General features: G+C 48.4%; 5 protein-coding genes across 7 annotated transcripts; 2 read left to right on the top strand and 3 right to left on the bottom strand.

The window, feature by feature from the left end:
* The first annotated feature begins 237 nt into the window (after window positions 1–237).
* Window positions 238–1,581, top strand: LOC135673569 (RING-H2 finger protein ATL8-like). Of its 3 annotated transcripts, none has more exons than XM_065182622.1 (2): window positions 238–821; window positions 916–1,581. In XM_065182622.1, exon 2 carries the CDS (start codon window positions 969–971, stop codon window positions 1,401–1,403), a length of 435 nt encoding a protein of 144 aa, XP_065038694.1. In that variant the 5' UTR covers window positions 238–821; window positions 916–968; the 3' UTR covers window positions 1,404–1,581. The 3 variants fall into 3 exon arrangements, with proteins under 3 accessions (XP_065038694.1, XP_065038696.1, XP_065038695.1); XM_065182624.1 differs by having other exon boundaries at window positions 242–529; window positions 617–1,579; XM_065182623.1 differs by having other exon boundaries at window positions 242–529; window positions 608–1,579.
* A 4,950-nt stretch (window positions 1,582–6,531) lies between these two features.
* Window positions 6,532–7,287, top strand: LOC135675222 (uncharacterized). Its single transcript, XM_065185497.1, has one exon. It carries the CDS (start codon window positions 6,532–6,534, stop codon window positions 7,285–7,287), a length of 756 nt encoding a protein of 251 aa, XP_065041569.1.
* Window positions 7,288–15,329: 8,042 nt separating this feature from the next.
* On the bottom strand, window positions 15,330–18,567 carry LOC135673568 (uncharacterized). The gene is made up of 2 exons (XM_065182621.1): window positions 17,316–18,567; window positions 15,330–17,250 (listed from the first exon to the last, which is right to left on the bottom strand). Exons 1-2 carry the CDS (start codon window positions 17,610–17,612, stop codon window positions 16,642–16,644), a joined length of 906 nt encoding a protein of 301 aa, XP_065038693.1. The 5' UTR covers window positions 17,613–18,567; the 3' UTR covers window positions 15,330–16,641.
* LOC135675221 (probable L-type lectin-domain containing receptor kinase S.5) lies at window positions 18,045–22,049 on the bottom strand. The gene is made up of 3 exons (XM_065185496.1): window positions 21,390–22,049; window positions 18,574–19,243; window positions 18,045–18,196 (listed from the first exon to the last, which is right to left on the bottom strand). Exons 1-3 carry the CDS (start codon window positions 22,047–22,049, stop codon window positions 18,045–18,047), a joined length of 1,482 nt encoding a protein of 493 aa, XP_065041568.1.
* A 1,590-nt stretch (window positions 22,050–23,639) lies between these two features.
* On the bottom strand, window positions 23,640–26,388 carry LOC135675219 (protein PLASTID MOVEMENT IMPAIRED 1-like). Its single transcript, XM_065185495.1, has one exon. It carries the CDS (start codon window positions 26,386–26,388, stop codon window positions 23,842–23,844), a length of 2,547 nt encoding a protein of 848 aa, XP_065041567.1. The 3' UTR covers window positions 23,640–23,841.
* Between the last annotated feature and the right edge of the window lie 1,417 nt (window positions 26,389–27,805).

Raw genomic sequence — 27,805 nt, 5'->3', positions numbered from 1 at the left:
AGATCCGCCAATCGTGATGCAGGTTGGCCAAGGTGTAGAATCAACATTGCCAGTTTAACGAGGGGAGCTGCCAAGGGTGACAGAGATCAGTGGATCGATTAATTGATGGATTTTAGGTGTTGAATTCTCAGCCAGAGATATTATGTCGTAGAAAGTACAATCACAAAGCATGTCCCATATTTCAATGGTTCATAGCACCAGTTCGACGTTTGGTTCATCGAGACTGATGGGAGGAGAATCCAATTGCTTCTTCTTCTTCTTCGTGATGTGACTTCTGGGCGGGGGCGGCGGCGGCGGTTAGTGAGTGCAGGACAAAGAGAACTTTTCTTTCTCATCCATTGATCGCTTGGGTCGTTGAAGAGCATGTATACTATAAAAAGGAGAAGAAAAGAAGGCTTTTCTATTAATTTTATTGTTCCGAAGAAGCCAATCCACTGGAAAGACTGCAGGGCGGACCAAGTTTTGTGCCGAGGACACAGGAAGAAGGGGCACTCGGATGCTGCTCGTGGCCAATGGATTCGTAAACGATGTGGACTCTCGACTCCGTTCCATTACCTTGTTACAAAGTAATGTTTAGTGCATTGCCCTTTACCTAGTCTGCTGCCAGAGTGTGCAGAGGCGCATGGATCCCCTGTTTCGGAGAGGATTGTCCACGCAAAGGTGTTCGACCAAATGCCTCACCCTCGATCACTGAATGGTTAAGTGAGGCAGCACCTCATACTCGATGATCGTAGGAGCCTGTAGGGCGTGGTTTGCAAGAACCTCAGGCGAAAAGACGATATAGCGCAGCCTTGGAGCTCGTTGGTCCAATTAGATTTACAGTAACACATTGTTGCCTTTCACATGAACATTGTCGTCATTTCATCTTGATTTCTTCCCTTCTTTTATATTTGATTTCTGCTCTCTATTACAAAGCGAAGTGCAACTCTGAGCACAACTTTCTCTCGCAAGCGTCTCTCTGCTTGTCGATGCCTTCCGCGGCGAGATTTCTCCTGACAGAATCTGAACAGTTACCGTCGTTTCCGCCGTCGGAGTCGGTCCCCATCGACACGGATGTGGTGGTGGTCATCGCCGCCCTTCTCTGCGCCGTGGTCTCAGTCGCGGGGCTTGCCCTTGTCGCCCGCTGCGCCTGCCTCCGGCGCTCGCCCGTGCTGCCGTCCAACAAGGGCCTCGAGAAGGAGGCTTTGCGGGCGCTGCCGACGATTTCGTACGGCGCCGGCGGCGGGGGCCTGGTGGAGTGCCCCATCTGCCTAGCGGAGTTCGAGGAGGGGGACGAGCTCCGGGTGCTGCCGCAGTGCGGCCACGGGTTCCACGTCGGGTGCGTCGACGCGTGGCTCCACTCCCACTCGAGCTGCCCGTCCTGCCGCAGGGTGCTCGTCGTCGCCGCACCACTGTCCCGGTGACGGGGTCCAGTACGAGGTCCGTCGACGCCAAGGGAGTTTGGAGTGACCTGTTGCGTTATGCGGTATGTCAGTAGCAGAACAGTATCGTGTAAAAATAATATAAATTAAAGAAAAAAAAAATCCAAAAAATCCATATTTCTCGTACTATTTAATTCATGAGAACTTCTTTATCAAATACAATTTCTTTAACTAAATCCACGGAAAAGAAATCCTTCTTATCCTTTTCACCTCAATGGAATGGCTGTCGTATTCACCATCTCTTCACAAACTCATGCTACTGCCAGAACTACAAATACTTCTCATGCGGATATGGTAGGTAAATTGTTAGATGAAAGGATTCAGGAACATTGATGTGATGGGCTGATACGATAAGATCGTTCTCGGGAAGCAGATTTCTGTAAAATTGATGTGAACATAAAAATTGAGATTCCTGTAGGATAATATGAACGAGGGGTTGGAGTTTGACGGCAAAAGAAAGTGCTCCAATAGCAATTCTCATATCCCATACGCTACAGTATATCCATATCTGCAACAGTTGGTGCAATTACAACTTGTCCTCTCAGGAGAACCTCAAAAGAATAAAAAAGAGAAAGAAGAAAAGTCATACTTTTGGACAGATCTTCTTGTGACTGATGATTGATGATGCAACATGAGTTACGGATAGAATTGATTATGCTGTGGCATACTCTAATGAACGATGCTAATGGAAGACACACTGCGTCACGATGGCTTGATGGCTACTGCAGATTCATTCATCTGCCACCGAAGGAACTTTGGCTCATCTGTCCACCGGCAGACAATAGGTGAGAAGGAAGAAGCTGATCGACCTCACGTTGCGAGCGCGTCACAGGCCATATGAACGCAGGCTTTTCAGGTTGCAGGATTCGGAGGGAGAGCTCCACCGGTCAGAACTTGGAGAGCCATCCTCATGGATGGCCTTGTTGTGGGGTTTGGATGCAACACACTAATGCCAACCTCACGCCATCTGCACCTCATCGTAGTCTCCGCTCAGCCTGGGATCCGCCGCGTGTAAAATGTCCCCGCTTCCGTAGATGTCCCACAACCAGTCCACTATGTACCTTGATCCGTCGGACTCCTCGTCCTCATTACGGTTGATGAGGGTAATAATAGCGACATGACGCATCGTCAGCCATGGCTGGACGATACTCTGCCCGAAAGAGGGCAATAATGCCGACACGATGGGCGCTGACATCACCCGCTCTTAGACGAAGACTTCATCGTTGCCTAACCCAACGCGCTCGACTAAGGCAGAGGAGAACGACCACCGAGGCATGCCCATACCCTGCGGCAGCTTGGTTCTCCACGCAACGACAAGGGTGATGTCAGACGCCATCAGAGGTACGATCCTGTCTCCTGCAGGCAGACACATCAGGTAATACTAAACTGCCCTATAAATACCCCCGAGTTCTAAACTAGGGGGGGGGGGGGACACTTCTTCACCAAAAAACTCCTTCCACATCATCTAACTTGATCGTCGGAGGGGTCGGGCCGAGCTTCCGACCTGACCTGTGTGCAGGTACAAGGGCGAGATTGCATCTTCCCAGCGCCGCGGAAAAGCTTCACTCCCCACGCAACGTCCCGCCCGGACCATCGTAACCGACCACCCCAACTGTCCCGAGGAACACCGCGCAAGATCCTTGCGCATTCGGACCCGAACCAAGCCGCGTCGGCCCCGAGGCCACGGCATAAAGTTGTTTACACTAACATTTTGGCGCTAGAAGGAGGGCCCCGAATGTCGAGCGATCAGCAGATCCACTCTGGTGAACCCGCAGCCATGGGGTCGCGTCCGGTCAACACCCCAGAAGAACATCCCCTGTGAGATGAACCCCGAGACAAACGCCCTGCCACAACATCGGAGCGCTACTGGCGGCTGTTCAACGACCCGGGTTTGTCGCCACCCGACGATCCCATTGGCCCGTCGCCTGTATCGCCCGAAGCCTTCCACGACCTCGCTCATCAAGTTCGAGCACTGGCGGGCGTGGTGCAGACTATCATCCTACTCGTCTCCCAACCGACGCCCCCACATATAACCCAGCCTCTACAACAGCGGGAGCCCCCTACCTGAACTCATGCACCACTTCCCGAGCTCCCTACTTCGCCTCGAAACCGAACAGCCCAGCCCGGGAACCGAGAGGCGGAAGACACGTCGAGTCGCCCAGAGCCTGAGGTGCTATCTGCGGACTCGACGAACGCCCTGCGAGCCCAGTTGCGCCTCGTTAGTCAACGCCTCGACGAAGTACAGCAAGAGGTTCGCAAATCAAAAGGAGAGCTCGGAGCGGACGGACACCAAGGGTCCCCGTTCGCACCCGAAATACAAGATCAAGTGATCCCACCACACTTCCGGCTCCCTTTGCTAGACGCCTATGACGGCGCCACTGACCCCGCGGACCACGTAGCCGCATTTCGCGCCCAAATGGCGCTATATGGGACTTCTAACACCTTGATGTGAAGGGCGTTCCCAACGACTTTGAGGGGGCTGGCCCACGCGTGGTACAGCGGCCTGAAGACCGGGACCATCACTTCCTTCGATTAGCTCGCTAGAGACTTCGAGCTCAACTTCCTGGCCTACGGCCGACCGAAGCCGTCCGTGGCGTTGCTCCTCAGACTCAACCAAAGGGAGGACGAGCCCCTCTCCCATTTTGTGAACCGTTTTACGATGCAGATTCGAGGGCTCTCAGACGCTCACCCCTCTCTATTGATGCAAGCATTCATGATAGGCCTGTGGCCTTCCAGGTTCTTCTGGTCTCTGGTAGAGCGACCCCCCACGACGGTACCCGAGATGCTCCAGCGAGCGAGCCAGTTCATCGTCGCAGAGACATGGATGGCCGGGAGGCACGAAGATCACAAGAGGGTCAAGCCGGAGCCGCCCCGGCAGCAGCAATCCGCGGCGTCTCGACGTAGGTTGGACAGATCCGACCCGCCGGCACCGAGACCCCCTCTCCCCGCCTTGAACGCGTCCCGAACATAAATATTTCTCCACATAAGGGAGAAGGGACTGCTCAAAGAGCCCTACCCGATGAGGAGTCCGCGGGAGCTGGCGGACAGATCGAAGTACTGCCGCTTCCACCGGCAGCATGGGCATGACACTGAACAGTGTCGGGAGTTAAAAAGGCAGATCAAGGAGCTCATTCGTAGAGGACATCTCGGCTAGGTTCTTCTGGTCTCTGGTGGAGCGACCCCCCACGACGGTACCCGAGATGCTCCAGCGAGCGAGCCAGTTCATCGCCGCAGAGACATGGATGGCCGGGAGGCGCGAAGAGCACAAGAGGGTCAAGCCGGAGCCGCCCCGGTAGCAGCAATCCGCGGCGTCTTGGCGTAGGTTGGACAGATCTGACCCGCCGGCACCGAGACCCCCTCTCCCTGCCTTGAACGCGTCCCAAATAGAAATATTTCTCCACATAAGGGAGAAGGGACTGCTCAAAGAGCCCTACCTGATGAGGAGTCCGCGGGAGCTGGCGGACCGATTGAAGTACTGTCGCTTCCACCGGCAACATGGGCATGACACTGAACAGTGTCGGGAGTTAAAAAGGCAGATCGAGGAGCTCATTCGTAGAGGACATCTCGGCCAGTACCTTCGGCCGGACAAGGAACTTTCGCTACGCCCGGAGGGTCCCATCGAATGACACATCGACGTGATAGCTGCTAGTCATAGGTGCCCAGCAAGCCAATCACGTGAGTGATGGCACGTGTGACTTGATACAGAATCTTTTTGCTTATTATATTTTGGCATATATCACTTTATAACTATTGCATAAATGCATATATATTGTGATGTCCTTGGATTTGTGCAATGGGAATCGGATCGTGATGAGATCACGATAATGAGATCGATTCACCTTTAAACACATATCCTAAATAATCCCGGTCATAGGTTACTCGAGAGGGACATCGTGATAACCGGATAGACTGGTGTGCTGTATACCCGTCCATATGATGGATGCAGCTGGTCTCATAGCTGCTCGTGTAGGGACACTAGGGATACAGTACAGGTGCTCATTGGAGAATGAGTTCACTGATTGATCCGCTTACGGAATGCTGGATGGTTGATGATGCCTTATTGTCAGACAGCGATTCCATAGTCCTAGTGGTGTATCTGGTCCTTAGACTTGAGACACCAAGGATGTCCTGTATGAGTGCTCCACTCTTTGATACCAGACTTATAGGTTTGACTGTTCTCAGATCTAGTACAGCTGGTCATTGGGAGTGGTAGTCGACCTTACGAGGGCTATTGAGTGTCGACAGAGGATCATCCACTCTCGGCGTCATGAGAGGAATATCCTATGTGTTCTTGCTCAGACAAATCCCTGGCTAGGGTCATTCGGGTTGAGAGAGAAAGAGTTCTCCGGGAGAATCCGATTAGAGCGAGACTCGAGTAGAAACCGTATGGGTCTGACAGCACCATGCTCGATATACGGTCTCTGGGATATTAGATGGATGAGGGACTATAGGTACATGGTAACTGAGGACAGACAGGTCCAATGGATTGGATTCCCCTGTATCGTCTGGGGACTACGGCGTAGTGGCCTAGTACTTCCGTAGTCGATGAGTCGAGTGAATTATTACAGAGATAATAATTCACTCAGTCAGAAGGAGTTCTGACAGGTATGACTCACGGCCAGCTCGATATTGGGCCTAGAGGGTCACACACATATGGTAGGCATTGCGATGAGTAGAGGTTCGGATATGAGATATCCGACGGAGCCCTGTCTTATTGGATGCAGATCCAATACCCACTAGGGAAAGGACCCATTAGGGTTTTGACACGGGATCTCTATAAATAGGAGGGATTCACAGCCTCATAGGCTAGAGTCTTTGCTTGCCCTTCCTATTCTCCTCTCCCTCTCCACCTCAGAGTAGGCCTGGAGTTTTGAGGAGCGTCGTCGCAACCCTGCTGTGTGGATCACCGCTAGAGAGGAGGACGCTTGACCTCCTTCACCCTCTCCTAAGGATCTGCAAGGAAACAGGGATATACGATCTCCCTAGGTAACACAATCTCTATACGCAGTTTTGTGTTTTTTCGGATTTTGCGCACCAATCATCGCACGACGACGAACATCTTTTTGGGAATCGGGGATTTTTGTTTTCTTGTTCTTCCGCTGCGCATATGATGTCGCCCCCTTATGATTTCCCAACAATAGCTGGCGGCCCCGCATCTGGCGGGGATTCCATGACCAGAAGAAAGGCATATGCCCGAGCCGCCCCAGCCGAAGCTCCCAGGCAAGGGCCCGAGCCCGAGGTTACTTTCCCGGCCGGAGCATCCGACCAATCCGAGCACGACGATGCGCTCGTGATATCGGCCAGGATCGCCAATGTGCAAGTAAGAAGGATCATGGTCGATACCGGGAGCTCGGCCGACATACTCTACTTCGACGCCTTCCAAAAGCTCGGCTTGTCCGGAGACAACATAAAGCCGATATTCTCGGCACTCACCGGATTCACCGGTGATTCGATCTCACCGCTGGGGGCAATCACTTTGCCCTTGACCCTGGGAGCCCCACCGAGGTCGAAGACAGTGATGACCACCTTCTTAGTGATCGACCTCCCCACTGCATACAACGCCATTCTCGGTCGGCCGACCCTCAACAAAGTTAGAGTCGTCGTCTCAACTTACTACCAAACCGTGAAGTTCCCGACCCACGCCGGTACCGGAGAGGTCACGGGAAGCCCCCGAGAATCCAAGCGTTGCTACCTGACCGTTGTTTCGTTACACAAGAGAGCAAGGGTCGAACAACCATTGGCGGACCCCTGGGAGGCGAAGAAGCCAGCCCCCCATCCTGAGCCGAGGGGGTCCACCATCGACTTGCCGCTGCTAGAGAGTCGGCCAGACCAGACGGTCAAGATCGGATCGGAGCTTCCCGAGTAAGAACGAAGGCAGCTCGTCGGCTTCCTACAGAAAAATGTTGACGTCTTCGCTTGGTCGCCATCTGACATGACGGGCGTCGACCCGGAGGTCGCACAACATCACCTCAATATTTCACCCGACGCTCGCTCGGTAAAGCAAAAACCCAAACGGCAGGCCCCTGATCGGCAGTTGGCTATACGAGAAAAAGTGGGCCGACTTTTGGCGGCAGACTTCATAGAAGAAGCCAGATACCCACGATGGCTATCCAATGTAGTCCTCGTCAACAAACCTAATGGAAGCTGGAGGATGTGCGTTGATTACACTAGTCTCAACAATGCATGCCCGAAGGATTGCTACCCCCTTCCAAAGGTCGACCAGTTGGTCGACGCTACAGCCGAACACGCCCGCCTCTTATTTATGGGCGCCTTCTCGGGATACAACCAGATCACAATGGCACCCGAAGACCAAGAGCATACGGCCTTTCTCACCTATCAAGGGGTTTACTTTTATAAGGTCATGCCCTTCGGAATGAAGAACGCCGGGGCTACATACTAGAGAACAGTGAACAAGATGTTCGCCCACCAGATCGGGCGGAACATGGAAGTTTATGTTGACGACATGATTGTGAAAAGCCAAGAGGCAGGAGACCACCTGGCCGATATGGCCGAGGCATTTGCCACGCTACGCAAGTACGGCATGCGACTCAACCCCGCAAAGTGCGCCTTCGGCATCACCTCGGGAAAGTTCCTCGGGTTCATCATATACGAAAGAGGAATTGACGCCAACCCGAAGAAAGTTCAGGCGAGCATCAATATGCAGTCACCTCGGACGATCAAAGACCTGCAACGCCTTAACGGGAGGCTCGTCGCCATGTCCCATTTCCTTGCCCGGTCGGGTGATCGCTGCCTCCCTTTCTTCAGAGCACTGAAGAGCCCGAAAAATTTTCAATGGACGGCATAATCCGAGGAAGCCCTTCAAACAAATGAAGCAACACTTGGCCAACCTCCCCCGACTTGCCTCAGTCTCTCCTGGGGAGAAGCTAGGCCTCTACCTGGCTGCCTCTCAGCATGTAGTCAGTTCCGTCCTGATCAAAGAAAATTCCGGCGAACATCTTCCGGACTACTATGTCAGCCACGTCCTGAACGGGCCCGAGAAACGACACCCACCGATCGAGAAACTGGCAGTTGCGCTCGTGCTATCAGCCCGGAAGCTACGCCCCTACTTCCAGGCTCACCCGGTGGAGGTCATCACCGACCAACCACTTCGGCAGATCTTGTCTAAATTTGATGTTGCAGGACGTCTTCTCAAATGGGCGGTGGAGCTCGGCGAGCATGACGTACAGTATGTGCCCAGGACCGCTATCAAAACCCAGTCCGTGGTCGACTTCATCGCAGAATTAACCCAGATCGAGGACGAGGGTCTCGAGCAACCTCCCGAAGCCTGAGTCCTGCACGTCGACGGATCGGCCAACTCAAAGGGCGCCGGTGCGGGGCTGGTGCTGCTAGCTCCCGACGGGTGGTCGTTCGAGCGCTCCCTCCGCTTCGGGTTCCAGGCCACTAACAACGAGGCAGAATACGAGGCACTTCTAGCAGGACTCAGGTTGGCCCTCGAGATGCAGGTGGTCGTCATACGTGTCCTCACCGACTCGCAACTAGTAGCCGAGCAACTCAGCGGGGGATACGAGGCTCGGGACCCGATCATGGCGAAGTACCTGGCACATGTAAAAAACCTGACCGCCAAGTTCCCTCATTTTACATTATCTAATGTCTCGAGGGGAGAAAACGAGCGAGCCGACACCCTAGCTAAGCTGGCGTCAAAGCCAGCCCTCGAAGCCGGGCCCGAGGTCGAGGAGCTCCTTGCCCGTGCCATTGAAATCGCAGCGGCGACCTCGGGCGATGCACCTACCACCTGGGTACAAGAATTGCTACACTTCAAGTGGGACGGGACCCTTCCTCCCGACGAGGCTACGGCTCGGCGCCTGCGTCGCACGCATGCGTGGTACACCGAGGTGAGTGGATGGCTCTATAAGCGGTCCTTCACATACCCCCTCCTATGGTGCGTGGAGCCCGATGAAGCTCGGACGGTTCTGGCTGAGGTCCACCGAGGGGTTTACCGGGAGCACATCGGCGGGCGAACCCTGGCGCACAAAATACTTCGCCAAGGTTACTACTGGCCGACCATGTGCCGGGACGCGAAGGCCTACGTGCAGCGGTGCAGTTCGTGCCAAGAACACGCTCGCACACCCCGGCAGCCTGCGGTCTCACTCACCCCCATCGATTGCGCATGGCCATTCGCACAGTGGAGTTTGGACCTGCTCGGACTTTTCCCGCCAGCCTCGGGACAGCGGAGATATATCGTCGTGGGAGTGGATTATTTCACAAAGTGGGTCGAAGCCGAGCCACTGGCGACGATCACGGAGCGTCAAATTGAGAAGTTCGTATGGAGGAACCTGATGACTCGGTTCGGCTTGCCCAGAACCATCATTACAGATAATGGGCCCTAGTTCATCGGTAGAAGGTTCCGGGAGTTCTGTGCAAGCCACGGAATCCAACTAAAGTTCAGCTCGGTGGCTCACCCCCAGACGAACGGGCTAGCGGAGGTAACCAATTGGTCCATTCTAGATGAGCTCAAAAGGAGTGTCTGCAGCCCGATCGGCTTGGGCGTACGAACTCCCGAGCGTCTTATGGTCGTTACGCACTGCTAGTCATAGGTGCCCAGCAAGCCAATCACGTGAGTGATGGCACGTGTGACTTGATACAGAATCTTTTTGCTTATTATATTTTGGCGTATATCACTTTATAACTATTGCATAAATGCATATATATTGTGATGTCCTTGGATTTGTGCAATGGGAATCGGATCGTGATGAGATCACGATAATGAGATCGATTCACCTTTAAACACATATCCTAAATAATCCCGGTCATAGGTTACTCGAGAGGGACATCGTGATAACCGGATAGACTGGTGTGCTGTATACCCGTCCATATGATGGATGCAGCTGGTCTCATAGCTGCTCGTGTAGGGACACTAGGGATACAGTACAGGTGCTCATTGGAGAATGAGTTCACTGATTGATCCGCTTACGGAATGCTGGATGGTTGATGATGCCTTATTGTCAGACAACGATTCTGTAGTCCTAGTGGTGTATCTGGTTCTTAGACTTGAGACACCAAGGATGTCCTGTATGAGTGCTCCACTCTTTGATACCAGACTTATAGGTTTGGCTGTTCCCAGATCTAGTACAGCTGGTCATTGGGAGTGGTAGTCGACCTTACGAGGGCTATTGAGTGTCGACAGAGGATCATCCACTCTCGGCGTCATGAGAGGAATATCCTATGTGTTCTTGCTCAGACAAATCCCTGGCCAGGGTCATTCGGGTTGAGAGAGAAAGAGTTCTCCGGGAGAATCCGATTAGAGCGAGACTCGAGTAGAAACCGTATGGGTCTGACAGCACCATGCTCGATATACGGTCTCTGGGATATTAGATGGATGAGGGACTATAGGTACATGGTAACTGAGGACAGACAGGTCCAATGGATTGGATTCCCCTGTATCGTCTGGGGACTACGGCGTAGTGGCCTAGTACTTCCGTAGTCGATGAGTCGAGTGAATTATTACAGAGATAATAATTCACTCAGTCAGAAGGAGTTCTGACAGGTATGACTCACGGCCAGCTCGATATTGGGCCTAGAGGGTCACACACATATGGTAGGCATTGCGATGAGTAGAGGTTCGGATATGAGATATCCGACGGAGCCCTGTCTTATTGGATGCAGATCCAATACCCACTAGGGAAAGGACCCATTAGGGTTTTGACACGGGATCTCTATAAATAGGAGGGATTCACAGCCTCATAGGCTAGAGTCTTTGCTTGCCCTTCCTATTCTCCTCTCCCTCTCCACCTCAGAGTAGGCCTGGAGTTTTGAGGAGCGTCGTCGCAACCCTGCTGTGTGGATCACCGCTAGAGAGGAGGACGCTTGACCTCCTTCACCCTCTCCTAAGGATCTGCAAGGAAACAGGGATATACGATCTCCCTAGGTAACACAATCTCTATACGCAGTTTTGTGTTTTGCGGATTTTTGCGCACCAATCTTCGCACGACGACGAACATCTTTTTGGGAATCGGGGATTTTTGTTTTCTTGTTCTTCCGCTGCACATATGATGTCGCCCCCCTATGATTTCCCAACACGCACCACCCCCAAAACCGCGATTGGAGAGTCCCCCTATAGACTTGCGTTCGGAACCGAAGCTGTCCTACCGCTGGAGGTGGCTATTCCCACCCTTCGAACAAGAAACTATGATGAGAAGGTCGTGAACGAAGGACTTCGAGCCACCCTCGACATGCTCGAAGAACGGCGTGCCGATGCACACTTGAAAGCCTTCTCTTATAAAAGAGCGGTCGCGAGGGTCTACAACCGGAAGGTACGACCCCGACCCATTAAACTAGGCGACCTAGTCCTACTGAAGGCCGAGGTTAGCGATCCGACCCGAGCGCGCGGTAAGTTAGCTCCCAATTGGGAAGGCCCTTACCGGGTGACCGAAGTTGTCAGGGTCGGTACATACCGACTCGCGACGATGAAGGGCCGCCCTTTTGTCACGGACTTAGCTGGTTTTGCCTAAGTCGTGCGGCACCCTTGCGTGTCCGTCCGCAAAGGTCAGCCTCCCCGAAGCCTCCCATTGTCCCTTAGGACCAACAAAAGAGAGAACGAGTTAGAGAGAATGCCTCAATCGAGATCCACAAGCAAACATCTCCGAAAAACACTTCATAGACAATGCAAATTACAAACAGACTTTACAAGCTTTGAACAGTTGCACAACAAAGGGTAAAATGGTCCATTATAGATCGAGAATCTCTCGCACGTGTCCACATGACACAATCTTTATTTACAAGCCTAAAGAGGCCACCAACCCAACTAAAATAGGACTATTTAGCCTTCGGCTGTCCCCCTACATGTTGTACAAGGCATGAACATACTAAAAGACACGGACATACATAAGCATTACATCAAACATCCTGTTTAGAAGTTTGTCCGTGACATTCTCCCCCACTTATTCCTTTGACGTCCTTGTTGAAGCCTTTGTCTACACTGCAACTCCTCGCCTTTGCTGAGTCTTCAATCTTCTGCTCCAGCTACAATGCGCCTCTTGGCTCCTAGTTGCTCTCCGCTACTATTTTTGAGTAGTCGAACCTTTGATCTGCCATGCTGCTTCAACTCACCAATGACTCTGACTCTGGTGTGGGGTTGGCTGAGTTGTGTTAATCATTGTTGATTCCTGCGGATCCCCTAATGAAGGAAAAGACCATCCTTACTGCGCCAGTCTCTCAAATTCCTCATGTTGCTTGAACTGGGTGGATGCTTGTTGGAGCTTTAACGAGCATCGTCTCGTAAACTTCTGAAGTTTTAGGTCCTTCCTCCACAAAATTTACTCATTGACTTTTCTTTCACTTAGTTGTCATATCCAAGTAGGTTCGCATCACTTCCACTTTCGATTGGCATTTCGTTGGGAAATGAAGCGGACAATCTACTCTCAGTAACACTGATCACCGTTGGTAAGGATTTGACAACTATTGTCTTCCATTATCTTCGAAGGGTCTTTGAACATATGCAGAGCTCCTCTGCTAGATAGATAAGAGAATTAGGGTGCTCAGTTTCGCCCATTCCCTTAAGAGTTGAGAAGGTAAAGGTTACTTGACTTCGCCCGCCTCCTCGAGGTTGTACTCCATGCATCGAGCTGGTTACTGGCCTTCGCCTGCTCTTTGCTCACACTTCTGAAGCACTTGAAGTGTTTGCACTCCTTGCGTTGAGTTAGTTACTGTGATTCACCTTCTCAATGCCATCGAACTTCTGGAATGCAGGAAGTTTTCACCCCAACTTGGAGTAATTCTCTCATAGGTTTGGTCGCCTCTGGGATTGTACCATCTTCTCCATCAACCCTGCCACCTACTCCACTGAGTAGCAAAGGTACAACACCGCGTACTGCCTGCTTCGTTCCTTGGTTATGCACTCTTGCATGACCCGAAGTCCTTCACTTTCGGCTATCTTGATGAGAAGCTCATTGACACCGGTCTTACGAAGTTCCTCGACCTCTGCCCTTCAGCCTTGTCTCAGTACTTGGAGATTGCCTCTGCATTCTCTACCTCCTCGGCCCCTTTCACGACCAAGCGCTCTCCCTCCATGAGAGCAAGGGATCAATGACTTTCACGGAAGTCCCGCCTCTGCGGTACCATGGCGTTGTCATGCCCATGGCACTACTATCCGTCACCTCGCATCTGCATCCCTTTTCTTCACAATCAGTAGATATGCCTCTGTAGCACTCCTCCGAGTCCACCTACATTCTAACTGATGCTTGATTTTGGGTAGCTAAGTCTCTTTGGACTCGTCATCGCTTCCTCACCCTTTTCGACCCCCTGCTTCAACACCTCTGTGTTCTCCAAGCAGCTCTCCTTTGGTCGATGGAAAGACAGACTACAACTCTCATGCATGGCCTCTGCCATCGCATTATAGGGTCTGCACCGATTCTGTTCTCCTTAGCTTCCTTGGTAGCAACGTTCGCTTACTCGACCTTGTCCTCTGACTTGTCGGGCTCCCTTAAGCGAATATGAGCTCTAGAGCAGTCCAACTCTCCAACTGCTTCAATCATACCTCTGCATGATCAAGTCCCTCCCATGGAACTCACTGGTACTTGCATTCGAACTTTTCCCTTAGTGGAACACATCCCCCATATGCTGATGACCAAGGTTTTCATCCGATGCAAAATTCGATACACGCACGGAAGACCCGCCTCTGCGGTACCATGGCCTTCACTCCTTGAATCCATAGCCTTTCTTGCCGTCATGTTGTTCACCGAAGTGGAGCTTCCAGTAGCTCCCGATCATACCTCCGTATGATCTAGTCCCTCACGGGACTATGTCGTGTGTATCGCATTACGACGAACTGTTCCACCACGATCCGCTGCACCATGTCGCCTCTTGGTGACATCTCCATTGCATTCTGATCCTTGTGGAATAAACTCGAATTGTAAACCCTCTATGTGTGGCCTCTGCCAATACATCGCAGGGTCTCTTCCACCTTTGATTTTGTTCGCTCCTTTGGCAACCGACCTTCATCCACCCACTCTTGGGTCACACCTAGATGAAGCACCGCTCTAGGACAGTCTGTCGCCTAGTAGCTCCCGAAGTCCCCTGACTTCGCTGCAATTAGTGCACCATTGTCTGGATCCTGGGCCTCTGCCCCTACTAGCACAATCTCCGCTGCGCACCGCTTCCTTCATGGCAACTTGAATGGCAACACTGTGGCATATTCTTCAAGAGTACCCGCCTCTGCGTCCTCTTGCCCCGTGCTAAGGCCTTCTGAACCCAACTTCACCTCCGCAAATTAAGTCGCCTTAGTTCCTCCATCAAATGCTCCTCCGAGATAAGGTGCATGTGCTCAGAAGCTCCCTTCATCTTTGGCACCATGCAAGATGAGTCCTCTCTGATAGAATGAATGACCCATAGAACAACATGATTCTACTCTTGCCTCTGCAAGAGTTCATGTCCTTGACCTCTGTCTAAGGAAAGCACTGTGCCTCCGCTCCATGTTCCAACTTCTATGCTGGCTCTCTTCATGCGGCTTGGGTACTTCGCCAAGTTACACCCAAGTTGCTCCGCTCCTCGTTTTTGCATTGAGTCGATGGTGGCCCTCACACCCACCATTTCACGGGTCAGCCCTCCCTTGAGTCTGATCTCCAAATCGACTCCAAGTGTGCCTTCATTTGTGTTGCTTTGGGACGCTCCCCCACTTGATCTCGCAATGCATCCACCAATGCATTCTCTCAAGCGAGATCATGCGATGACTCCTCACCGCTTGCTCGGTCCATTGAGCTTCGTGGAGTTGTTGTTTGTTGAGGTACTCCTCCTCAACATGTGCAGTCCGTCCCACATGATTCTCCCTCTGGAGAGTCGGGACTTATCCCTCCTGGATATCTGTCCCATTGGAGCAACATCTCTCTTTGTTTCGGAGACCACCATCCCCTTGGACTACTCCGATCTGCTGAACAAACTGTGCATTGTTCTGCCTCCTGCAAACGCACTTGCTAGATTGCGACTCTACGTCAATACAGCCCCCGCTGCACCACTCAAGGCCTAGCAACATGATGAACTCATTGCACACTTCAGCCTCCTACGGACGTATCCTTCATATGCCGAAGAGAAAGTTTTAATGCTCCATGGCGTCGAGTTTTGGTCGCCTTGGGATGGCCGCGAACATTCCATCGTCCGCATACAAGCCCATGCATGAGTACCGAATTCTTTGAGTTAGCAATTCCCCTCACCTCTGTGAGCTTTGCACAACTCTTTCGATCGCTGAGCAACTCATTCCACCTTACATGGTCTCATCCTTTACCAAGCGCCTCGCTTGCCTTGAGCACCATCAAGTATAGTTGTCAACGTTGAGCCATAACTCAAACTCAGCCATCCTAACCTTTGTGCACTCCACATTCTTCCAAGCTTGTCTGTTCTCGTGGTGCCTCTTGCGCGAAGGGTTGGTCATTCCTCTGAATGCTAATCTCAGATGCCCGCTCCTCCGAGCGACTCCTTTTCCCTACATCTCCATGCCCGTTTTCCCCCAAATGGTCGCGCGTGTGTTGACTGCCCTCAACGCAGCTCCGATAGGTCCCCCACGTTTGCATGCTAAGTGTTTCTATGAGTGCTTGTCCCGCTCTGATACCATCTGTCACGGACTTACCTGGTTTTGCCTAAGTCGTGCGACACCCTTGCGTGTCCGTTCGCAAAGGTCAGCCTCCCCGAAGCCTCCCATTGTCCCTTAGGACCAACAAAAAAGAGAACGGGTTAGATAGAACGCCTCAATCGGGATCCACAAGCAAACATCTCCGAAAAACACTTCATAGACAATGCAAATTACAAACAGACTTTACAAGCTCTGAACAGTTGCACAACAAAGGGTAAAATGATACATTATAGACCGAGAATCTCTCGTACGTGTCCACGTGATACAACCTTTATTTACAAGCCTAAAGAGGCCACCAACCCAACTAAAATGGGACTATTTAGCCTTCGGTCGTCCCCCTACATGTTGTACAAGGCATGAACATACCAAAAGACACGGACATACATAAGCATTACATCAAACATCCTGTTTAAAAGTTTGTCCATGACACTTTTCCAAGGACTTGGAACACACAAAACCTCAAAAAGTTCTTTCCGTGAATGGAGACTTGGCAAAAGTCATAATTGTATTGCGACATCAGAAGACACAAGCAAACAAACTGGGGAAAAGAAAAAGACTGCATTCATTCAGGAAGCACATTACATCAGTAATCAAACTCCCGAACGACAAGACAATAAAGAAAAAGTACAGATGCGTCGATATTTATTCCTCAGGAGCGTCGGGGCTGTCATCAAAAGGGACCTCGTCCGGCATGTCGACGCTCATGTCTTCAGGAAGAGAGTCAAAGGGGTCCTCAGCGACCTCCAAATCAGGGTGGCGCCCCTTAAAATGGGCAAGGGCAATCCGGTACCCATATTCGTACGAGACCCGCCCAGTCCGAACAAGGCCAAGCTGAAAGCCCGAGGAACCTTTGTAGTCCTCGATCAACCTCTTGTCCTTTTCCGGCCTTTGGCGGATCTCGGCGTCAAGTGCCTCGGAAGCCCCCCACGCCTCGGCGCGCGCCTCCTCCAGACGTCGGATTAACTCCAACGAATCCCCCCTCGCCGAACGAGCTTCGGCCACAGACGCCTTCAGATGCGTCTGAAGCTCCATATTTCGCTCCTCGGATGCTTGGAGCTCGGATCGAAGGCGCGCTGCCTCCGCATCCGAATCTGCGGCGCGCTGCTCAGCCGCCGTGAACGCCTCAGGAGCCCCCCCGGCGCGGACCTCGTCCACCTGTTTCCGGAGCTCGGCGTTGCGGCCACTTAGGACGGCAATGATTCGCCCCGCGTCGCAAACGCGGTCCATCAGCGCCACGGCGTAATGATTACCCTACAGACGAACAAGTCAGGACAAAAACCATCCAGGCACATACAACAAGGTGGAATAACACTTACCCATAGCAACGACTTGGCAGACTTGGCAAACTTGCCAAGAAGAACCTCGGAGGGCAGAGTATACAAATCCCGAGCTATGTCGGGATGAAGCCCTCCGCGGACGAACTCGGCTGCAAAATCCCCCTCGGCCCACACCCGGCTGCCTCGGGAGAGGCCTTCTAAGCGGGCCACCAGCGGGTCGGAGGCCTCGCCTCGCGGGAGATCACCCATCACCCGCATCTGATAAGGCTCGTCCTCCCCCCCGGTCGGAAGATGGCAAAGTTCGCGGATGGAGGGGCCTCGAGGAGCCTCCCCCATTGCCTCTCTACTGGTGCCAGTTCGCCTCTCCCAGGGCTCCCCCCGGCGTGGCCCGCCGGCACGACGACGGCCCCTGCCAGCTGGATCGTGGTCGCCCCAGAGACCTCGCTCAAAAGAACCCTCGCCTTCTTCCGAGGAAGACCGACCTCGACGTCCACCGGGGCCTCCCTCGAAACCACCTCCCTCGCCGCAGCCTAGCCGCCTGAGACGTGCTCGACCTCATGTCGCCTAAGACTACTACGCCACCAAAGGACAAAGCCATGCCTCGGACTCCCCCTATTGCAATGACCGACGCATAGCTTCTTCAGGGGGGAAATATGATGAGGGTAATAATGGCGACATGACGCGCCACGACGTCAGCCATGGCTGGATGACACTCTGCCCGAAAGAGGGCAATAATGCCGACACGATGGGCGCTGACGTCACCCGCTCTCAGACGAAGACTTCATCGTTGCTTGACCCAACGCGCTCGATCGAGGCAGAGGAGAACGACCACCGAGGCACGCCCATACCCTGCGGCAGCTCGGTTCTCCACGCAATGACAAGGGCGATGTCAGACGTCATCAGAGGTACGATCCTGCCTCCTGCAGGCAGGCACATCAGGTAATACTAAACTGCCCTATAAATACCCCCGAGTTCTAAACGAGGGGGGGGGGGACACTTCTTTACCAAAAAACTCCTTCCACATCATCTAACTTGATCGTCGGAGGGGTCGGGCTGAGCTTCCGACCCGACCTGTTTGCAGGTACAAGGGTGAGGTTGCATCTTCCCAGCGCCGCGGAAAAGCTTCACTCCCCACGTAACGTCCCGCCCGGACCATCGTAACCGGCCACCCCAGCTGTCCCGAGGAACGCCACGCAAGATCCCTATGCATTCGGACCCGAACCAAGCCACGTCGGCCCCGAGGCCACGACATAAAGTTGTTTACACTAACAACGATAACAATACGGAACAGGATTACCTGGCCTTCTGCCGCATGATACCTCCATGGCGAACACTCCAAATGGATATACATCAGTCTCAACGCTGGCCCGACCTGTGAAGTAGCACTCGGGGGCCATGTAGCCTCGAGTTCCAGCCAGTGCAACAGTGGAGTGGTGGGATTTGCCGTCACGTTCGATGACTCTCGCCAGACCGAAGTCCCCCAGCCTAGGAGTGTATTGGTGATCCAGCATGACATTGCTCGCCTTGATGTCCCGGTGAAGCACCCTGTTTCTGCTTCCATGGTGAAGATAGTCCAGAGCAGAGGCCACCCCACATAATATATTGTATCTTCTCTCCCAGTTCAGGATAGGGAACTCCGCCGTCGCTCTTCCCGCTCCAAATAGGTAATTATCTAAGCTTCCTCTATTCAAGAACTCGTACACCAGGAGTAGCTCGTCGTCCTCGTGGCACCACCCCATCAACTCCACGAGGTTCCGGTGACGGAGCTGACTGATCGCGGTCACGTCGGCGATGAATTCTCTGTCTCCTCCATGTGAATTACTCAAGATTCTCTTAACAGCCACGTCCTTGTTGAAGCCCTGCCATTTCAGACAACCTCGATAGACTGTTCCGAAACCCCCTTTGCCGAGCTCCCTGTTGGGATCGAAGTTTGCAGTTGCATCTTTGAGCTCCTTAAGCCGAAATCTCTTGTTTTACCAAATCTCTTGCCACAAGAGTCATGAAAGCTCTGTTGGTGGAACTCTGAACCACCTACCAAGGTGGAATTGGACTTCCATGGTCGACTTTGGGTTTCATATTTGGGATAGCAGCATGGGATTTTTGACACGATAACCCGTTTCTATTTGAAAAGATTATCCATCACCATTAACTATTTAATCTTACCCGTTCATAAGTCAACGTCGTTCGAAACGAAGAATGAATTATCGTGATGTTGCTCGTATCTCATAATTGATCGGGTCAGGAACCTTCATTTGTCGATTATGATTTTGTAATAATTGTATAGTTTATCCCAATGAAAGACTTTGAATTCGTAAAAGTTTGAAACGAGAAAGAGACACACAAGACCACATTTTTTTTTCCAATGACAATGCACATACGACTTGGACAATCTTGTGATGATAATTTTGAGAGAACTCCTCACACAAAATTAAGTAGAGAAGCTAACTCATAATAGTATATATGCCAAGTCTCATTGGAGACGTGCAAATATTAAGGCACATATTAAACCTCATTTGATCTCAAATATGACCTATTCAACTTAATTCACCCTAATTACACCTGTATATAGAGGATGTCACATGATCTCCACTTAGGATGATGATTGATTTTTAGAAATATATTTATATTTTTAACATATATTTAAAAAAAATACCTGAGTGAATATATAATTATGGAATGCTTTAAATGTGCATTAACACATTAAATTTTAAAAGTCAATTGAATATTATGTGATAAATTAATCCGTTTAATATTTTTAATATTTAGTCAAAAGTAACTATATATTTTTAATTTAATATATATATATGTAATTTTACAAAAAAAAATAATATGATATAAATATATAATCAATAAATAATATAAGCATATAAATGAATATAAAATAAAATTTAAATATAAATAAAATTCAAACTTATATAAGATATAAATCGTGATAGTCTTTGATTTTAGATAATGTTATAAGGTGCTTTAAAAATTTTAAAAAAATTACATTAGCATCTCGTAAATGCTAAAATTTAAAAAATTAATATGATCTAAATATATAATAAATATATAATATAATCATCTAAATGAAATACAAAAATTGCAAATAAATAAAAGTCACCCTTTTATATAAGACATAAATCATGATTTTTTACTATATTATGTTTGCAATACTTGATTTTAGATAATGTCATAAGGTACTTTAAAAATTTTAAAAATTATATTAGCATCCTATAAGTGTTAAAGTTTGAGTATTTGCAATGCAGAATCCAAACAAAATACGATTTTACATAAATTATTAAATACCAATTCATATTTGAAATATGTATTAGATTCTAATTGCACATTTCAAATATATTCCCAAATACACTTAATATATATATATTTCTTCTTTTTCGTTCTTTTCAACTTTAACATACTAATATCCTAAAAAATGTCCATTTTATTCGATCTACGAAAGGTGTTGGCACCAGGTTGCAGCCCAAGATTTCAGCAGCAGCGTCTCTTGACAGGCGGAGAGGGGTAGCGTCGCTGCTCGTAGGTGCTGGTGTGACAGTAGAGCTCGAGGACTTTGGAGGTTGTCTGATGGCTTCGCCATTGGAGCTGCGGCTTAAATGGCTAGTTGTTGGTGGCACTGCACCTGAGCCTGATGGTGGATTTGACAACAGCTTCGGTTGAAGTCGTTGGAGGATGGAGCAACGATCAGTGATGAAGGAAGGATAAATCTTGGTCTAAGACAACTTTGATACCATGATAAGTTGAATTATAGTGATGAAAAGTATTGATAAACTAGTTGGGTACAATATCTTATTTATACATGTGGGAAGGAAAGATTTTCCTCAACTACGAGATTTCCTTGTAAGAAATCTTTATTTGATATCGCTATCATCCTTTTCTTCCACCATTATAAGCAAGCAGCAGCAACAGGCAACAGAATCAGCATTGCAAGCAACCACATTAACTGCTCCGTTCCAGTTATGTCGATGTCGATGTTCTGAAATACCATGACTTTATCTGATTCAGTTGAGTGAGATTGCCGGTGGATGCAGAGAATCCCACCCAAACATCCTCCGATAGATAATTTGACAGATCAACATAGGACAAAAAGTAAAAAATATAGGTTCCCCGCACTGTTTCGTTGAACGTGGAAGCTTTAACTTTAACCAAGTTTGATATGGCATCAAATTGGAGGTTGACTACTATATCAGAGCCACTTGAAATGTTAATATTAGTAGATCCAAACGACAACTGAGCTTTGGATATGATACCGTTGACATCGAGGCCGATATGGTTGTCATCGAGATCCTGGGGGTAGCTCTTCCTTGTGTCGAATTCTACTGCAATGATGTGGTTCGCGATCTTATTATTGGTTTGATCGTTGACTATTCCGAGCCACTGCCCGCCGCTGTTGCTCGGGAGCGCCGGATTGTTTGTGAGAATGAATGCCAAGCCCTCCCCTCCCGGTCGAGTCAACGGGCGTATGTTGAACACGAAGGTAGTGTCGATCGAGGTAAGGGTCGACCGGTTGCTTCTGCGAAGCTTGAATGTTTCCTTGTAAAGGATTCTCCCAGATTGGTATGTTGGGTTGCCTGAGTTTGGCGTGATCTGCAGAGCGCCATCACCGATGCTTGAACCGTCGGTGAAGATGAAATCACCGTAGTTCTCCTTCAGAAAGTTTGCATAGCCGAACTCTAGGCTATAGATTTTTGACATAACACAGAGGACGGTGAGCACCACAGTGAAGCACCAGGTCACTGGGTTGGAAGACAGCATAGCAAGTGGAGTTGACATGCAGCCGAGGAGGAAGAACGCTAACGAGAAGCTAAAGGTAGATGGAAAGCTTATGGATCCTGGAACGATATCATGATCAAGGCTGGCCGCAGCCCGACAGAACTATATCTCCAACAAGTTCACGCAGAAAACAATAAAATAAATTAGTTTGCGACATTCTCGGGCAAAGCTAGGATGAGATGACTTTTGTTTTACCAAATCTCTTGCCACAAGAGTCATGAAAGCTCTGTTGGTGGAACTCTGATTCTTTAAAGGTACATGAAAGGGCATGAACCAACTACCAAGGTGGAATTGGACTTCCATGGTCGACTTTGGGTTTCATATTTGGGATAGAAGCATGGGATTTTTGACACGATAACCCCTTTCTATTTGAAAAGATTATCCATCACCATTAACTAGTTAGTCTTACCCGTTCATAAGTCTTACCCGTCTCATAATTGACTGCGTCAGAACCTTCATTTGTCGATTATGATTTTATAATAATTGTATAGTCTATCCCGACGAAAGACTTTGAATTCGTAAAAGTTTGAAACGAGAAGGAGACACGCAAGACCACGTCTTTTTTTCATGAACAATGCACATAGACTTGGACATTCTTATGATGACAATTTTGAGATAACTCCTCACACAAAATTAAGTTGAGAAGCCAACTCATAATCGTATATATGCAAGTCTCCGAGCGCGCAAATATTAAGACACATATTAAACCTTATTTGATCTCAAATGTGACCCATTCAACTTAATTCATCCTTATTACACCTGTATGCACAGGATGTCACGCGTTCTCCACTTAAGATGATGATGATTGATTTTTGGGAATATATTTATATTTTTAACGTATATTTAAAAAATAATACCTGAGTGAATATATAATTTTGGAATGCTTTAAATGTGCATTAACACATTATATTTTAAATGTCCATTGAATATTATGTGATAAATTGATCCGTTTAATATTTTTAATATTTACTCAAAAGTAACTATATATTTTTAATTTATATATATATATATATATACAAAAAATAATATGATATAAATATATATTTGATAAATAATATAAGCATATAAATGTATATAAAATAAATTTAAAAATAAATAAAATTCAAACTTATTTAAGATATAAATCATGATAGTCTTTGATTTTAGATAATGTTATAAGGTACTTTAAAAATAAAAAAAAAACAACATTAGCATCTCGTAAATGCTAAAATTTAAAAAATTAATATGATCTAAATATATAATAAATAAATAATAAAATCATCTAAATGAAAAAAAATTGAAAATAAATAAAATTCACCCTTATATAAGACATAAATCATGATTTCTTACTATATTATGTTTGCAATACTTGATTTTAGATATGTCATAAGGTACTTTAAAATTTTTTAAAATTATATTAGTATCGTATAAGTGTTAAATTTTGAGTATTTGAAATGCATAATCCAAACAAAGTATAAATTTTTAAAAAAATATTAAATACCAATTCACATTTGAAATATGTATTAGACTCTCATTACACATTTCAAATATGTTCCCAAATACACTCAATATATGTAATTCTTCTTTTTTTTCTTTTCAACTTTAACATACTAATATCCTAAAAATTGTCCATTTTATTCGGTCTTCAATACCTGCGAACAATCATCCAACCTTGTTTTCATCTTTGCTTAGTTTTTTTCCTTTTTTTTTTCAATATCAGAAACTGTGATTCTCTTGAGCAGTGGGCTCTGATCATATTACTACATTAATCTTAAAGAGAGCATACATATGTCAATGGAATCACGACAAGTACCTATAAATTATTGCTCAGAGCCTTCACATTTGGGTTGCGAACAGGCAAGAGCCATATGCCCGCTGAGCACCTCGAAGATATGCTCCAGACCACATCTTGGCTCCTCTTTGCTTGCGTCCGCTTTGTTCTTCTCCCTGCCTTCGCCAGCCCGTTCTCTGCAAGCCATTGCATGGCAGTCGATCTCTGCTTCTCCCCGTCGCCTACACTCTTTCTGTTGGAGCTCAACTTAAGACCTCCTACATGAAGACTCGTCAACTTAAACCTCCTATCGTTGTTTCCTTGTCCATCATCCGATGCTACCGCTTTCACCACAACTATCATGGGAGCTCCGACTGCTTCATAACTCCTTGATGGATCTCTCAGCTGAACCACCACTAACATCATGACATTATCCTTTGCACTGCAGGCTCTGGACCAATCCTCAGGTGAAATGGCCGATTCCAGTGGGTTGCTGGAGTCATTAGATTCCATAAGAGGGGCAGCATCGAAGTGAGCTTCTTCTTCTTCTTCTGTCATCTCTACCTGGATTTTGAGTGCGTCAACTGCCATGGCCTCCATCTTCTGCAATGACAAGCTCAAGATCTCGTCCACAGTGACTGGTTTCTCGTTCGCATTCCAGATTCCTGTCGAGATTCTCTCCTTCCTTCCCTCGTTCATTGCTGCTGCCATCTTCTTAACTGTTGTGATTGTCCTGGCCGCACTGGAGCTTGCTCCTTCCTTGTTCCTGCCGCTTATTATGGCGGACGCAACTCCCTCAATCGCGATCTGCCCTGCTGTTTTGCCAAACAGTTCGTCCATGGCTGCCAGGGAGAGTATTTTGGAACCCATCTTTTCTGATCCCATCGCAGCCAGCTTTCGGAACACTTCAAACTCACTTTCCAGGTTCTTTTCCTCGAGGATTAACTCTCTAGAAATCTGCATGGCAAGTTTCGGCGTCTCTTTTCTTGGCGCCGGCACATTGCAGGGATTCATGGAAGCTAAGTAGCCTCCGTTCCTTGTCTGAACTACAGGGCCTAAGCTTTTTCCAAGATCTGAAAGGAGAACGCTTTCCCCATCATTCCTGGCATCCTCTTTTGATCCCAAATTTGAGCAAGTAATGAGGTCCACGACATCACATTTCGACCCTTCACTGTCTTCAAACTCGAGAAATCGAAGGAACTCCTTTATCACCGCTTCCTCCTCGGGATCCAATCTCTGGAGTTTGTGTTCTTGAGTTGTCTTTGCCAGACCGACAACATCCTCCGTCACCACGGAGTCAAGAGCTTCGAACTCTCTAGTAACTGGACGAAGCTCTTTTAGCCTCCTCTGTTGAGCACGGCGGTGCACCACCTGTTTTACGACCTCGCTCGAAACTGATGCCTCTTTTGTGGTAGCCTCTGATGTCATTTCCTCCTCGTTCTGTCTTTCTTCTTGAATCTCTATTCCCTTATCGATAACTTCGTAGTTTGGAAGGTCATCACCTACTTCCAGACGGTCTGACTTAGTCTTTTGCAGTACCGGAGAGACTGGAGGATTGAGATCATGACCCTGAAGGGCGAGCTCGTCAGTTGCCGCCGATCTTCTCATGGAAGTATTGTCGTCTGAAGGTATGAGAGATGGGTCTTCTATCATTGTTCTTGGGTTTGCATCACTGAAAGAAGATCTTGGTTGTTTCCATGAGACAACAAAATCGGGATCCTTCTCCCTGTTTGTTCTTATTGTCTCTGCCTGGTTATAAATCCCAAAACCTCCATCGTCCATGATTTGGAATGCCAACTTGAGAACCATTTCTCCCCCTTTAGCCTTCCCTGAGAGCGGGAAGTCCTTCCCCCATTGCCGGATACGTTGTCCCTCCAAGTTCTTCTGAATGGACTCTTTGACCATTAAGCTCAAGTCAACAATGCTCGTTCCGAGATCAAGCTGAGGAGCATCAACTGCCACTGTTGAGATTAGGAACAGGCGGGACTCGAACTTGAGGGGCTTCCCTGTGCCCGCACCACCGCTGCAGTAGAGGTGGGATGGGATGAACAAAGTCTCCTGGAAGTCAGCAGTCCCTTGCAGCGCCCGGGAGGGCATCGTCTTCACAGCGCCGTCCCTGGTCTCCTTCTTGCGGACGACAACCGAGAGACGCAGCCCGTCCACCGAGACAGGCAGGTGGTGGATCGCAATGACCTCGACGGAGAACAGGCATAACAACCTATGCATGGTGATGCGGGCCAAGGCACGAATCGGCTTCCAGCTCCATATCCCCCGCTTCTCTTCGGGCCCAGGTTCGCCGACGGACGTGTGATGGCGGCCGCCGTCAGTATCATCTCCTTCATGGTCCTGCTGGGATTTTCCACAAAAGGGATGGCCGGAGGAGCGGTTGTGGCGGTCTGACCGAGCAGCTTCTCCGACGAGTCGAGGCTCATCGTCAACGGGCGGGGTTGCACCGGAGAAGCAGGGGAGAACGAGGGAGGCGGTGCGACGAGAACTGTGGGCTCTGCAAACGGATCTGTTTAGGCTCTCAAGTTCTGGGACAATCTGCATGTTAGCTTCTGCCTTTGGGGGAGGTGGGGAACCGGTCATGGCTGCAATGGCGCCTTGCTCGCCGACAAGTTTAAGGGTTTCGAGTGGAAGCGTTTACTTGCCTAGAGGCTGCCAACAATGGTGAGGGTGTAGCGCTCGGTGATGGTTGAAATGAAGAGAAGAGGCAAGAGGCATGTCGAACAATGGTGAATTCTGTAACGAGATGCATGCACGATATCTGAAAGATATGTTCCATATCACCTCACACTATGTTCACAATATATAAAACGTTATTTATACTATGCACAATATATAAGATAATTTTACACTAATAAAAAAAATCTCAGTCAAGTAATATTTGGTAGGAATAATATCCTTTTAATAAATCAAGTGAATCTATATACCTAAAACATCAATATGTGATACATCCACTTATTATACATTGAGAGTTTAAATTCTCTTTCATTATGAAACTTTGAATGTTTATAAAGATCGCATCTGTCCTCATCACTTAAAAAAAAAAGCTTGATTTGTATATATAATCATAAATAAAATATTATTTACATCATGCATATATACCTATTTATAGTTATCAAAGAATAAATGAGAATTCGACAAACCATAAAGAAGAATATTGAACTGAGCATATTAAGAGGACAATTTAAGGATGTTAATTTCAATGATAATTAGAATAAAACATTAATAACGATAAGATTGGACGGGTTGAAGATGATGAATTTATGATTTTTTTTTACACTATTATTGTTACGATATATGTTGAAGTAGAAAAATCTATAAAAATAAAACAAATATCGATTTTGATGAAGGAGATGATCGTCGATATCTAATGGAGAACGTCACCAAAGTCATAAATTATGAACAAGGTTGAGACAGATGAAGCTCGAGATTAAAATAGGGGAATACGATAATATTACAAATTGTCTATATATAATGAAGATATATTTGTGCATTTCCAACATGTTCTACGTTACCATGGAAAATTGTGATTGAAGTTTATGGATTGATTCTGTAACTATAGAGTCGACCGGTCATGATCACAACAAAAGTGTTTCGAGGAGTATAACACCGAACGCCTTCTTTTCTTTGGATGATGTAAAGAGGCCCCCTTTAAAAAGTGAAAGCTGAGCACTGCATGCAGGAAAAGCAGCAAAATTTTGGGGTGTAATGTTATTTTGGATGCTGGTGGGCACACAACCATGTTGGGTGGCCTGAGCGAAGAGTGCAGATGCTGACATCAAGCTGCTTTACTGATCATTTCAACCCCTCGCTCGCTGCTGCACATAACGAGGTGAGAGCATCAACAAGAATCATTCAAAGATGGCACGGGCTCGGTGGTGTCTTCCTTCACAGAGTTCTCCAGCAGTGGAAGATCTTGATCGATGGTTTTTACTTCGGAGGTTTTGGTTGGCCGCAAGTGAACTGTTCACAAATCTATTTACTGCGTCACGTAATTCAT

The sequence above is a fragment of the Musa acuminata genome, chromosome BXJ1-5 (genome assembly GCF_036884655.1).
Source record: "Musa acuminata AAA Group cultivar baxijiao chromosome BXJ1-5, Cavendish_Baxijiao_AAA, whole genome shotgun sequence".
Lineage (NCBI taxonomy): Eukaryota > Viridiplantae > Streptophyta > Magnoliopsida > Zingiberales > Musaceae > Musa > Musa acuminata.
This window is presented reverse-complemented; position numbering and strand designations above follow the sequence as displayed.